Below are 12,338 nucleotides of genomic sequence, written 5' to 3'. Positions count from 1 at the left end.
AACATGTGAATTCAGTTATCATGAATTAATTCCCAAAGCAGCAAAGATGAAAAGGATACTCTCGTGAAAATTGCATGGTGGCAGAGGGTTGAGAATAATTCATGTAAACGAGACTAAGTCATGACAAGAGAGGATAATGGGTATCCTCTCTTGGTCATGATGATGATGATGATGATGATAATTAGTGGTGAGTTTTGAGCATAGACGTTATCATGCATAAGGCCTATTGCCCTTTCAAGTGTTTTCCATCTCAGAGCGACCCTCGCGCCGCCTATTTGTTCTCTCTCCCAAGCCCTCGCGGGTTAGATGGTCTATGTTTTCCCAGCAGTAGAAATAGACCATTTTACAGTTGTCTGCTCAGTGACCTGGCCTTTGAATGGAAGTGAGGCTGGAGGTGACCTTGTTTTGATAGAGACCTCACTGCTTTTGTTGTGTTAATCATGTTGTTTTGATGCAAACTAGTTTGCATTTACATAATAAAGCAGAGAGGTTTGAATCAATGCAAGGTCACCTCCAGCCTCACTACCATTCAAAGGCCAGGTCACTTGGCAGGCAACTGTAAAATGGACTATTGCGACTGGGTATGAATCAGTCAAGTGTGCAAGCGATTCAGTATAAAATCGCGCAAAATGATATCAAATTAGACATGAACCACTCATTAGAAAATCGTTAGACTGAAATGGAATACGTGTAAATCGATTGAAATCGATAGTGTCAGGATTGAATTCAACGAGACTTTTTTAAAGTATGTCGCAAAGGTGTAGGATTGCAGAAAATTTATTCACCAACCGTGCTGAAAATTGTTTGCATCTCAATGAATCACTTCAGAACCTACGTCCTTTTCCATACAGCTGCATCAATTTTTTGCAATCCCACATCGAACTATACACAAGAAATCAGCACGCTTAGCTGGTATTGAAAAACATTGTCAACAGCATGGGCAATGTTAAAAACCAGCAGGAAACATCTATGATCAGAACACTCCTTTCGGTGAAATGATGACTGGAAAAGCAAAATGGAAAACCTGTTCCCCAAGTTTCCTCACAACAACTGTGACGAACAAAATATTACCAAAAACGCAAGAAAAAGGCAAGAAACAAAATAGACAATAAGCATGACAACCAGTTGTAACAGCGGGGGCAGCCGTGGTGTTACCTATTCTAAAGACTGATTCCTGGGCTATAAAGGCAAGCCCGTGTCACGCACTGACAATGATTGACACTCGCTACTACGTATTATACAACCATTGGCAAGAGTCTACTGAAGATAAACGAACAGACATCCGTTGACAAAGAAAATAAAGACACAAAACGAGAAAAATTACAACGAAGAAATAAATGTTTCTGTTTTAACTGTTGTTATTTCATACGCGAGGTCCTTGACGGCCAACCAACAAGACTTCCTATTCGAAGTAGCCATCTTTCTGGTAAACTCAGTGTTATCATGCTGTTCTGCAGAACGTTTTGCTATGGGAGCAATCTAATGAGCATTCTGATATCGGCAGACTATTGTTCAACAGATCAATGGATCACAGCTAATAAACGTCGGCTTCACGGGTGTTGAAGGTCTTTTCGTGCGAAAAAAAATATTCCAATGCTGTTTATCTGAGACCGCAGCTGTTCACAAAAAAAAAACAAGGCGAATAAAGAATCAGGAGTTATAGGCTCTTCTTTGAAAAGTTTCTTAATTATAATAAAATACTTTTAAAAAAACACAACGAAATTATCGGGAGTTTTAAACCGGAATACTTTTGTTCGCATGGTCCGCATGTCTAAAATAATAATAGAACCCCGTTAGGTGAAAAGTATATGGAAGAATTCATATATTTATATATATAAACTGCCCGTGAGGATGAGATGTAATAAAAGTAAAGAAATGATCCTTGCAGAGTGAATTTGCAATTTTTAGAAATGCAAAGAAGGAAGCCAAAAAATTCTGGCTTCAACGGTATTGAAGCCAGATTTTTTTCCGCCTCTTTCTTTGCAATTTCTGCAATTGTATATTCACTCTGGAAGGATTATTTCTTTACCTTAGAACTCCGTTTATCAGGTCCCCAACGGTCCACGAACACTGACTGAGATTTTGTTAGGGCTGAAATAGAGTGGCCGTAATAACGAGGTGGGCTGTATTATATATTGAATCTCTAATTACTTTCGGCAGATAACTGTGATCAATATTCATTTTTCTATGGCAATCATTCATTATTTCTGGGTTTAACAACAAATCGCGTATTCCGTAGCATTCCTGAACGTTTTACAGCCGCATTCAATGCTCCTGTAAAAGCGCATGTCAAGGTAGAGACAAAAAGTGAAATATTTTATAGTAACTTTAAACATCAAATCATTCGTATTCACTGGATCCCGCCGCCTAACGGCCAACCCGTTAATACAGCCCTCCTCGCTATTACAGACACTTTATTTTGGTCAGAATAAAATCTAACTCAGTCGGATTTTCTTATTTGAAAAAAAAAGCCACATTAATACGGCCAGATTTTTGTGGCCCTTTGGGTGGATAACACTATCCACTGGATAAATCACTATCAAATCCGAGATAGCGCAGTTATAATTAGTTTTGTTCATTATCCACTGGATAGCGATTTATCCAGCGGATAGGTTTATCTGCCCTTTGAACAAATGAGACCATATGTTCAGCTTTTTCATATTGGTGAATTGATTAATAGTTCCTTCAGTGTGTCGTTGGGTGTGACGACTAACAAACTAAAGCAAGCTAAGACGATCTCGAAATCAACTTACTGGTCACAAATTCACTGACTAAGGTATAGTAGATTCCCAGTATATCTCAGATTACTTAAACAATGGCTACTTCTAATTCCTCGAACTGAAACTGTTTTCTCCTTACTTTGGGCTATGTCAATGGCACTCTGCTATCTTGAATGATATATAACATCCGTTTGTCTATATCTTCACTACTTATCTTGAACTTAAATGGAGTATCATTCTTCCAAAATTCAGAAAAAAGGTTTAAACAAAATAAGCACCATTTTAAACCTTTTCTGTACAAGCCCATTATTATTTTTGCCATGCAAATAAATTACTAACCGTATGTTTTCGAGTTTGGAATGTATTTGTACTGCGGAAGAGTCAATCGATGTCTCTAATTTCTCGCTCATGCAGACTTGAGCTGAAAACTGTTTCCCGCTAAATAGCGCTTTTGATAAAGCTTTTACGGGTTTCACGTTAATGTTGAAAAGAAAAGGACAATTTATTTCAAAACGAGCTTCTTTTCATGTAAATCTGATTTGTGGAGCTAAAGCAATCTGAAGCAGGCAAAATTTCGCACGATAAACGATCTTAGGTAAATGCAGCTTATCATATTGATAATCTAAACCTTAGTGTGTATATATACATATCAATCTCACGTTCAAATAAGTAGAAGGAACAAAAGTGTAATGAAAAGCTTTATGTTTTAATTTTAGAAAAGAACCTGTTTTTCTCTAGTCGATATTGAAAACGCAAAGAACCTTGTATGACAGGCCCCGGTTGTTTAAAGGTTGGATAACGCTATCCGCCCAGTAAATCACTGTCAAGTGGATAGCGAGGTTTGTTTTGTCAGCACTTATCCACTGAATAGTGTCAATAGTGATTTATCCGATGGATGGCGTTATATTTTATCCACCCTTTGAACAACTGGGCCCAGAGTATAGATCGTTTACACGTGACATGACGTCAAATTCTTAATTTAAAACTATTGAGCCTGCAAGCACGATTTTTTTGTCCTGATTATTATCAACAGGAGTGTCACAAATAACTTGAAAGAGTTTTATTTCAGCCGAGTGCTTCCGTTTTGCAAATAATTTTTTTTAAAAATTTGAAACACTCCAACTGAATTAACTGAGCTGAAATGTTACAGAAATTAATTTATGTCATGTTATACCCGGTATATGCAAACGTTAAAATGCCCGGCGGGGGGTACCCAAAAAAGTTTTGTACGGGGAGGCTCCGCCCCGAGCTCTTACCCCTTACCCTTTTATATACTATTTTGCCAGAAATTGTACCCCTTTCGTATACCTTTTAATGGAAAAAAGTACCCCTTTCATATACCTAAAAGTCATGGTATAGACTTAAAACATGACGTTTTCTTGTCATTTTCAAGAAGCGCTTAATAAATTGAAATAACACAGCCATAAATTGCATCTGTTCGAAATATTTTAATTGAAGGCCCTTTCAAAAACCTAAGTGACAGATCTCCATACCCTTTCGTATACCTGAGCCCCTCCCAGGGGTTTTAGGGAACAAGGGAACTAGAGCATTTATTTTCAGGGAACAAGGGATATTATTAAATTATTTTCAGGGAACAAAGGAACTCTTGGGTAGATTGTTGGGAACAAGGGAACACCAATCTTCTTTCAATATATATATATATTTTTAACTTTCTGAGCCTCTAAAATATATAATTAATATTGCGAGCTGCACAAGGCATCTTGAGAATGTTTGTAATGATGTTTAAAAAAATTGACAGGCCTATCACGACTCCTATTGGTCAAGATAGTATAACTTTGCTCCAAAGAGTACGTCCTTCAAAGACCTCCCGTTTCTGTATGAAAGTAGGGGAGGGTTTTTACGATCTCTCTAAGTAAAGGCTGATTTTGTATTTATTGCCATTCGCTCATAAGGATGTTTTTAAGATTAGGCACTGAAGGGCGGTACTCTGTTACAAACGACAAAATTTTGTTGCCCATTTTTTGTTTATTCTGTAGGGCCGACATTCTTTCGCTAAATTTAACTTCTTAGAAAGTATTGTCTAAGAGGTTCTCTGGGTAACCTCTGTCACGTGATCTACGCTTGAATTATGTAATGTAGCTTTTGAAGAAAGTTTTGGTTTTCAGAAGGCGTAATGCTTCACCTTTTGTGAAACTCCACCGGGAGGGTGACAGGAGGTAAAATGTGTGCATTGGAAAGTTTCTGTCGGTTTAAAGTGTGTGCGCACGTCAAGAATTGACTGGCTCCTAAATCTTTCGCCCTTGTATACGCATGTATCCAGGAAAGTTATTTTTGTATCTGAAATTTCAGCCGCGAATTTTTGGTCGGACGGTAGATATTTGCTAGCTCTGTGAACGCGTTTATTTCCTCTTTGTTATGTTCCGCAAAGAAGACATCATCTATATATCTTTTCCACATGAGCAATAGGTGGAATGTTTCGTATGTTTTCAATACATACAATGGTGATTCCTTGATATGATTTCTGTATTTTAGTAATTGGCTGAAGGATGTAATAAAAAAAATAGGTCACCAAGGGTGACATGAGTCTAATGCCGTATGGCATAGTGATACAGATTGCGCGGTTTTCGTAAGCCGGTTAAAATTGGTTAGAGGTTTGTGTTCGGGAGTTTAATTTAAAATGCTTATAGCAAGCTAGGGGCATCGTGGATGATTATGGATGAAAACGAAACAGTCATAAATGTTATATGCTTCACAAAATTTAAAGTATGAACAGGAGTTGATGTTACTTCTTCCGTATTGTCCGTAAAAGCAGAAACGATTAAACATTTGGACAAGATTGCGTGACGATTTACAAAAAGCATGTTCATTACAACAAGGGTTGAAGAACTTCACATCGTTTTCATTCAGATTTTTCACCATTTTTATGATGACTCTTAAACAGATTTTGCAATAAAAGCACTTGAAATAGTGACTGTTACTCCATTGTACTGTAAGCACTTAGTGACAGATTTTTCTAAAAACGGGTGTAAATGCTCACGTCAATATATAAATGATGACCTTTTGAACGCTGGAAACTAGGCAATCATTATCGAGCTACCATACACAGGAGCGAAGACTGTTTATCATGATGTACAAATTTCGCGAATCATCACTTCCATATCAACGTAACCATTTTATGATTTTTCTAGCTGTAAGAAGAACTTAAGATCTCTGAGAGTCGTAAAAGCATGAAATTCGATTTCAGTGTATGGCAACATTCAGTGTATGGTGTATTTACATTTATCCATGTACATCTTTTATTTTTGAAGGTTTTTGTTTGCACTGTAAAGAAAAAATTGGTCAAAATTCGAATGAATTAAATACAAAATACGAGGTAAAGTTTTCTATTTTTTAAAACAAAATAAATATTTGGTCGCATTGTGTAAATAAACGCGAGTCGCCGTCGAAATATTTTTTTCTCAAAGACGTCTTGCTTTTTAAGCAAGACGAAAACACAAGTGCTTAACTGAACTGAAAACGAAGATTTATTTTCACAAAAAGCTTACAAATGTCTTAACTGGAAAATTATTACGTCCTGTTCAAGTGTTGAATAATCGTGACTTGAGAAAGAACTTTTAATTATGCGTGGGAACACGTGTCGCTGATTGGCTGTTTTTAATTGAAACTAATCGTGCGTGTCCGTACGGAGTCCGTTCTTGCAGCTGATCATTGTTTTCTACATTACAGCGAACGATTATCGATCCCGAACCATTCCCTTGGGATTGCTAACAGCTTTTTTCATATAACAAAGAGTCTAATGCGCATGCGCAAAGCGCACGCAAGCATTAGACTCAAAAATTATGAGATTCGTTCTGTTGGGCTGTCACAGCCGGATATGATTGGTCTCCTGTCTGGGTTTGGTTTGGTGTTACAGATTTGGTGTTAGGGATAGCCATTTTCCTGTTATGGTAGAGCGCTTACATGTAAACGCTTAAATGGACAACAGAACTTTCATACAGAAAGGGAAGGTCTTTGAAGGACGTATTCGTTAGAGCAAAACTTTGAAGAGCAAAGTTATACTATCTCACCAATAGGAGTCGTGTTTGGCCTGTCAATTTTTTTGAAACACCATTGGTAAAATAGGCAAACAAATATGGGGAACAATGATAAACATTTTTGGGGATAAAGGGAACGAAGCAAAAATTTTCGGGATCAAGGGAACATGAGCTAAAACAGTTTTAGGGAACAAAGGGTTTTTTTAATGGGGAACAAGGGATAAAATCCAAAAAAGTTAAGGGATCATGGGAACATGTAACCCCCCCCCCCCCTGGGAGGGGGCTCATACCTAGAAATCTACCCTTTTATATACCTGAAGCCTGAAAAAGGTACCCCTTTCGGGCGCAGCCTCCCCGTATAGGCCATTATAGGGAGTACCTCCCTCCCCTCCGGGCTAAAATGAGAGCAAGGGTGGCATGGTACGTTAGTTATTGTAACGATGCTTTATTCTCAAAACAATCAACAGACAGGCGAGATGGGTTCTGTGAAGACTGGGGGATACTTTATAAATCAGACCTTTGAAGATGAAAAACAAGACTCGGTAGAATCCGTGCAGCAGAAGCAAATCACGGATCATGCAGAAAAGTCAACTGGCCATGCAAACCCTGCACAAAGATCAAATCGCACCCTGTTGGCGCTGGTCATCATCGTGTGCTTAATTTCTCTAGTGGTTCTCCTGTTTACACTATTGATGTTCGGGAAAATTGGCGACGGATGTGACTGCTCCACAAACGAAGGTCAGTGTACAGACAGATGGATATTGGAGTAGAAACATCCTAAAAAGTATATCGGCTCTACATGCGACGAGAAATGTTTTGTTTCGCTTCATTTTAAAGTTTGTTGAAAATGACCTCTGGCTGGTGTCATTGCGTTGTGTTCTTGCCTCTCTCGCCTTTTTTATAGACATGCAGTGGAAAAATATATTACTAAAAGAACATTCGTAAACTTCTTGAATCAAGTGTCAAAAAAATCGTTGGAGCAGAAGTGCGAAAATGTTAATGTCATCTAAATTCAGTTCTAAAATTTCTTGATACATCTTTTGTGACCGAAAGTTTGTCATAGACTAGTACTCTCGGAATAACCACCCTAAAATCTCTAACAAAGAAACCCCCCTCCGGCCAATAAATTAAAGGTACATGTTTAAGCGAAATTATTAATTGTAATAATTAACAGACAAAGCCTCAGTTGTTTTTGGCATTTTTTTACAGTGAGATTTTCAGTAGGAAGATAGACTCAGTCTAATTACATGCATGTTTCACAGCTGAAGTTCTTTCTGTTTTTAGCTTCTTCTCAGGTGTCTTCTACCTCCGCCAAAAGCCTGGCAATGGATTCAGCCGAGATAAAAGCCCTTGGAGAGAATATGACAAGTTTTCACCAGGCCTTGGTAAGGACATGCATTGTAAATAAAAACGATAACTGTTAGTTAGGGGTAGCTATAGATAACTAACAATCATCTTATATAAACACAATTTTTTTTTTTTAAAATAATTTTTTTTTTTCCTCTTTTTTTTTTTTTTCGCTAATAGAAAAGGCCCGGCCGGGGATTTTTTATTTATATATTTTTTTTTTTTTTTTTTTTTATATTAAAAAATATTTTTTTTTTTTTAATAAAATATTTTTTTTTTTTATAAAAAAAAAAATACAAATCCCCCTCTTTTTATAAGAGAGATAAACAACTCCGCTGCCCCTCGCGAATATTTACTCATAGAAAACTCGGGCTCGTAGTCTAATTGTTAAATAGAATACTACTAACTCACTTTAGTATAACTTGAGTAAAGTTTTGTTTTTCTTTGTAATTTGTAAGTTATCTGGGATCGTCCTTACTTTCGGTGAAAATGAAGCAATTGTAAATATCTAACATGATTAGTATTAAAGGAGCTATGACACGGGGATTTCGCAGATTGTTGGTTTAAACTGTAATTAAACTGAAATTAGTGGTAGGTAACTAAACCCATAAAAAATTATCTTTGAACATCTAAAGGAAGATATAACCTTAATTTGCGGATAGAAATCAAACTACGGCTATAAATCTTGATTTTTTAATGACGCGCAGAAACAACTTGACAAAATGGACTATTATTTTTAGGTTTCCGGCGACACAAATATAAATTTTGGCTGTTCAAAAATCTGGTAAAATCCGTGACATAGTCTAATTTTTTATTTACAAAAGTTGCTTTTTCCTCTCATTTGGTCTTTAGTTAAAATCATAAAATATGCTTAACTGAAAAAGTAAGACTTCTAATCATTTTCTGATGCAGTTTTATTGCAACAGAATTTGCTAAAACACTTAGTTTCTTTTTCATTACCATTAATGTTTGATATAAACTAGAGTTATTTACAAGGTTTTCCTCTTACTGAGAAAAATCGTAACTTAAATACAAAAACATACAATATCTTTCACATGTGATGCTGACATTGAAGTGCTTATTTCAGATGAAGAACATTGATTCTACTTTCACTGAGTTGACGTCCCACTTGACAAAAACGAACGAGAACCTCGCGGAACTTGACAATACTCTAGGAAAGGTAAAAAAGCCTTCATCATCGCCAGCTATATATTCAAATATATATAGGGATATTGGGGGAGAAAACATCTTTACTACTATTACTATGACTGACTGACTGACTGACCGACTGACCGACTGACCGACTGACCGACTGACCGACTGACTGACTGACTGACTGATAACTGACTGACTGACTGACTGACTGCTGACCGACTGACTGACCGACTGACCGACTGACCGACTGACTGACGACTGACCGATGACTGACTGACCGACTGACCGACTGACCGACTGTCTGACTGACCGACTGACCGACTGACAGACTGACCGACTGACCGACTGACCGACTGACTGACTGACTGACTGACTGACTGACTGTCTGACTGACCGACTGACCGACTGACCGACTGACTGACTGACTGACTGACTGACTGTGACTGACCGACTGACCGACTGACCGACTGACCGACTGACCGACTGACTGACTGACTGACTGTGACTGTCTGACTGACCGACTGACCGACTGACCGACTGACCGACTGACTGACTGACTGACTGTGACTGTCTGACTGACCGACTGACTGACTGACTGACTGACTGACTGACTGACCCGACTGACTGACTGTGACTGTCTGACCGACCGACCGACTGACTGACTGACTGGCTGACCACTGATAAAATACACAATAAAATCATTTATCCCCTCCACCATGAAAAGAGGGTTCTATTTCGTTTGCATGTATGTCCAAGGTTACCAGGTGCCTTCACTTTATTTCAGATGGAGAACCTTGATTCTGCTTTCAATAAGTTGACGTCCCACTTGGCGGAAACGAACGAGGACCTCGCGGAACTTAACGATACTCTGAGAAAGGTAAAAAGATTTCACGAGCGCTGTTTCTTTGAAATACAGTATTTAATTTGCATTAAAAGTGATGATTTATCATAAAGCTACGTTTTACAACCCACCGAGAGCAATTTAGTCATCTGTCCAGATAACTGCCATTTCCAATAGGCCTTTTTGCACGATTTTCGCCAGGTGTGTCTTCACATTACAGTGCAAATTGGGCACATGTCTTCTGAGTTAAAATCGTCCAATTTCATTTGGTTTCTTATATTTTTGATAAAGAGTTTTGCTATGCATAGTTTTAGAGCATTGCTGGTTTTCACTGTCACGCAAGAAACGATATTGTCACGCGCTGAAATAAAAATTAATCCAAAGCTATTGAGTAAAAAAAAAAATCAAGAATTTTGCAAGTTGTAAAAAATTACTTCATAGTCTACGTGTCCAAATAAGTTTCAGGTTTGTACGGTATTAAGTACCCGAGTTATCCGTTGAAATGTTCTACATAGATTTAGAGAGCACAGTATGGAAACGCCATGTTGGAGTCCGTGTAAAAGGGCACCAAGATGGCCGCCGGAAATCCATGAAACATCTAGCATTCACTTCTGCTAGAAAAAGCGGTCAGTTCACCTTCGTGAATACGTAAACATTCACTTAAACACTTCTTGTAAAACCTCAATTGTTTAGATGGCTAAAAATCACAGGATGAGGCATTTTTAAGCAAACGTCACAGCCTTAAGGCGGCCATTCTGATTTCATGCGTCGCAAATCTCCGAAATTCAAAATGTCATATCTTAAAGACGGTGGATGCTATTGAGCTGAAAACCTTCAATAAGATATATAGGACGTCTAATAGCCAGTAAAGGATAAAAACTCAGAGGTCTTGTGATTCGAGATTTAAATATAATATAAGCGAGTCGCGCGAAGCATTTCAGGAACAAAAACCGACTGCTCGCAGTCTATTCACACACTAGCGAACTTGATTGATTCCGAGCTTCGCTTCTTTTGAACACAATCATTTTGTGTTTTTGATGTTGACAGCGGACCCGTAAACAAGTAAAAAATCGGTGGTAAAAAAATCACTTTATTTCACTTGCAGTTAACTTGCACAAGGAACAATACTTTCAGCAATGCAATCATTTCTGATCTTCCCGTAGATCTTTTTCGTTCGTCACATAAACAATAAATAATAAAGATCAGACCACTTACAATATATTTGTTTCGGAAGAAAGTTCCTCGTGTTTCGTTCAACTCACACAGCAAACACTGCGCAATAATTGTTGCCATGCGATTCCATCCCCCCCCCCCCTCCGTCAGAGTATGTACGGGCGGATTCTGACGTCAAAACCCAATTTTTTTAGCATCAGCATTGTATAGACTAGGCTATATACAATAATTGTTTTTGTCTCTTCTCAGTTTCCTGGTTGTCAAGGCCCCTACGAGAACGGGCCCTGCAAGAACGGGAGCATCTCTTATCCAGCGGACATGGAGGGCAATTTCACATGCGTGTGTGCTCCAGGTTTCTATGGAAAATATTGTGAGAAAGGTAAGTAACGAGTCGTCTAAAATCTCAAGTCTCCAGGATCAACTGATTCTTTACCTTTCTCCGACACGTAGCAGCAAGAAGAACGAACTTTTCTGTCATTACTATTTAACAGATTCGCACGATGCCCATAGATGGTTAGACTGTCATTGTTATCCGTCATATGTACATAACAATAGATATCCTGCGATAAACGTAGGTTGCGAAGATTCGTCCAACGTCTTGCAAAGCGCTGCAAAACCACAGTTTTTCTAGCTGTAAAATGCGTTACGTTGCCAATTTGTTGAATAATAAAACAATTATCCTGCTCAATCTTGCGGAATATCGTCTGATTTTAGCCAATTCGGCCTACGACCTCGTCGGCTAAGTATCAGGCGATATTCCTGTCGATTTCGCAGGAAAATTAGTAAATAAACTTTTTCAGGTGGCTGGTATATTGTAGGATAATGCCCGAGGCTGAACGACTTTCCAAAAAATGAACAGTTTGCCGAGGAGCGAAGCTTTGAGGGAAACTGTGAAAGGGGTTTATTTATTTTATACCTTCCGATTAATTTCCACAACGCGCTTTATCGCCAGTAAATGGGAAAAACCTACAAATCACGGCGTAACTGCGGCTGAAATAAAGCAAGTTGTTTGGCTACGTAATGTTATTTTAAAACACTGTGATTTGATAAAAAAGTTAGACCTGAAAAAGGTGACTTTGTTCGTTTGTTTTATCTTGTCCAAAAAAT

The 12,338-nt window shown here is 38.1% G+C and overlaps 1 protein-coding gene across 1 annotated transcript in view; it reads left to right on the top strand.

Moving 5' to 3' along the window:
- Positions 1-2,699: 2,699 nt before the first annotated feature.
- The window catches only part of LOC144631402 (uncharacterized), a 46,721-nt gene continuing 37,082 nt past the window's right edge, over positions 2,700-12,338 (top strand). The window contains exons 1-6 of the mRNA XM_078489828.1: positions 2,700-2,776; positions 7,183-7,453; positions 8,000-8,100; positions 9,150-9,242; positions 10,002-10,094; positions 11,481-11,610. Coding sequence (XP_078345954.1) covers positions 7,192-7,453; positions 8,000-8,100; positions 9,150-9,242; positions 10,002-10,094; positions 11,481-11,610 — 679 coding nt within the window. The 5' untranslated portion in view covers positions 2,700-2,776; positions 7,183-7,191. The remainder of the gene's footprint in view (positions 2,777-7,182; positions 7,454-7,999; positions 8,101-9,149; positions 9,243-10,001; positions 10,095-11,480; positions 11,611-12,338) is intronic.

Source organism: Oculina patagonica, chromosome 12, assembly GCF_052425735.1.
Source record: "Oculina patagonica isolate OP01 chromosome 12, crgOcupat, whole genome shotgun sequence".
NCBI classification, from domain to species: domain Eukaryota; kingdom Metazoa; phylum Cnidaria; class Anthozoa; order Scleractinia; family Oculinidae; genus Oculina; species Oculina patagonica.
This window is presented reverse-complemented; position numbering and strand designations above follow the sequence as displayed.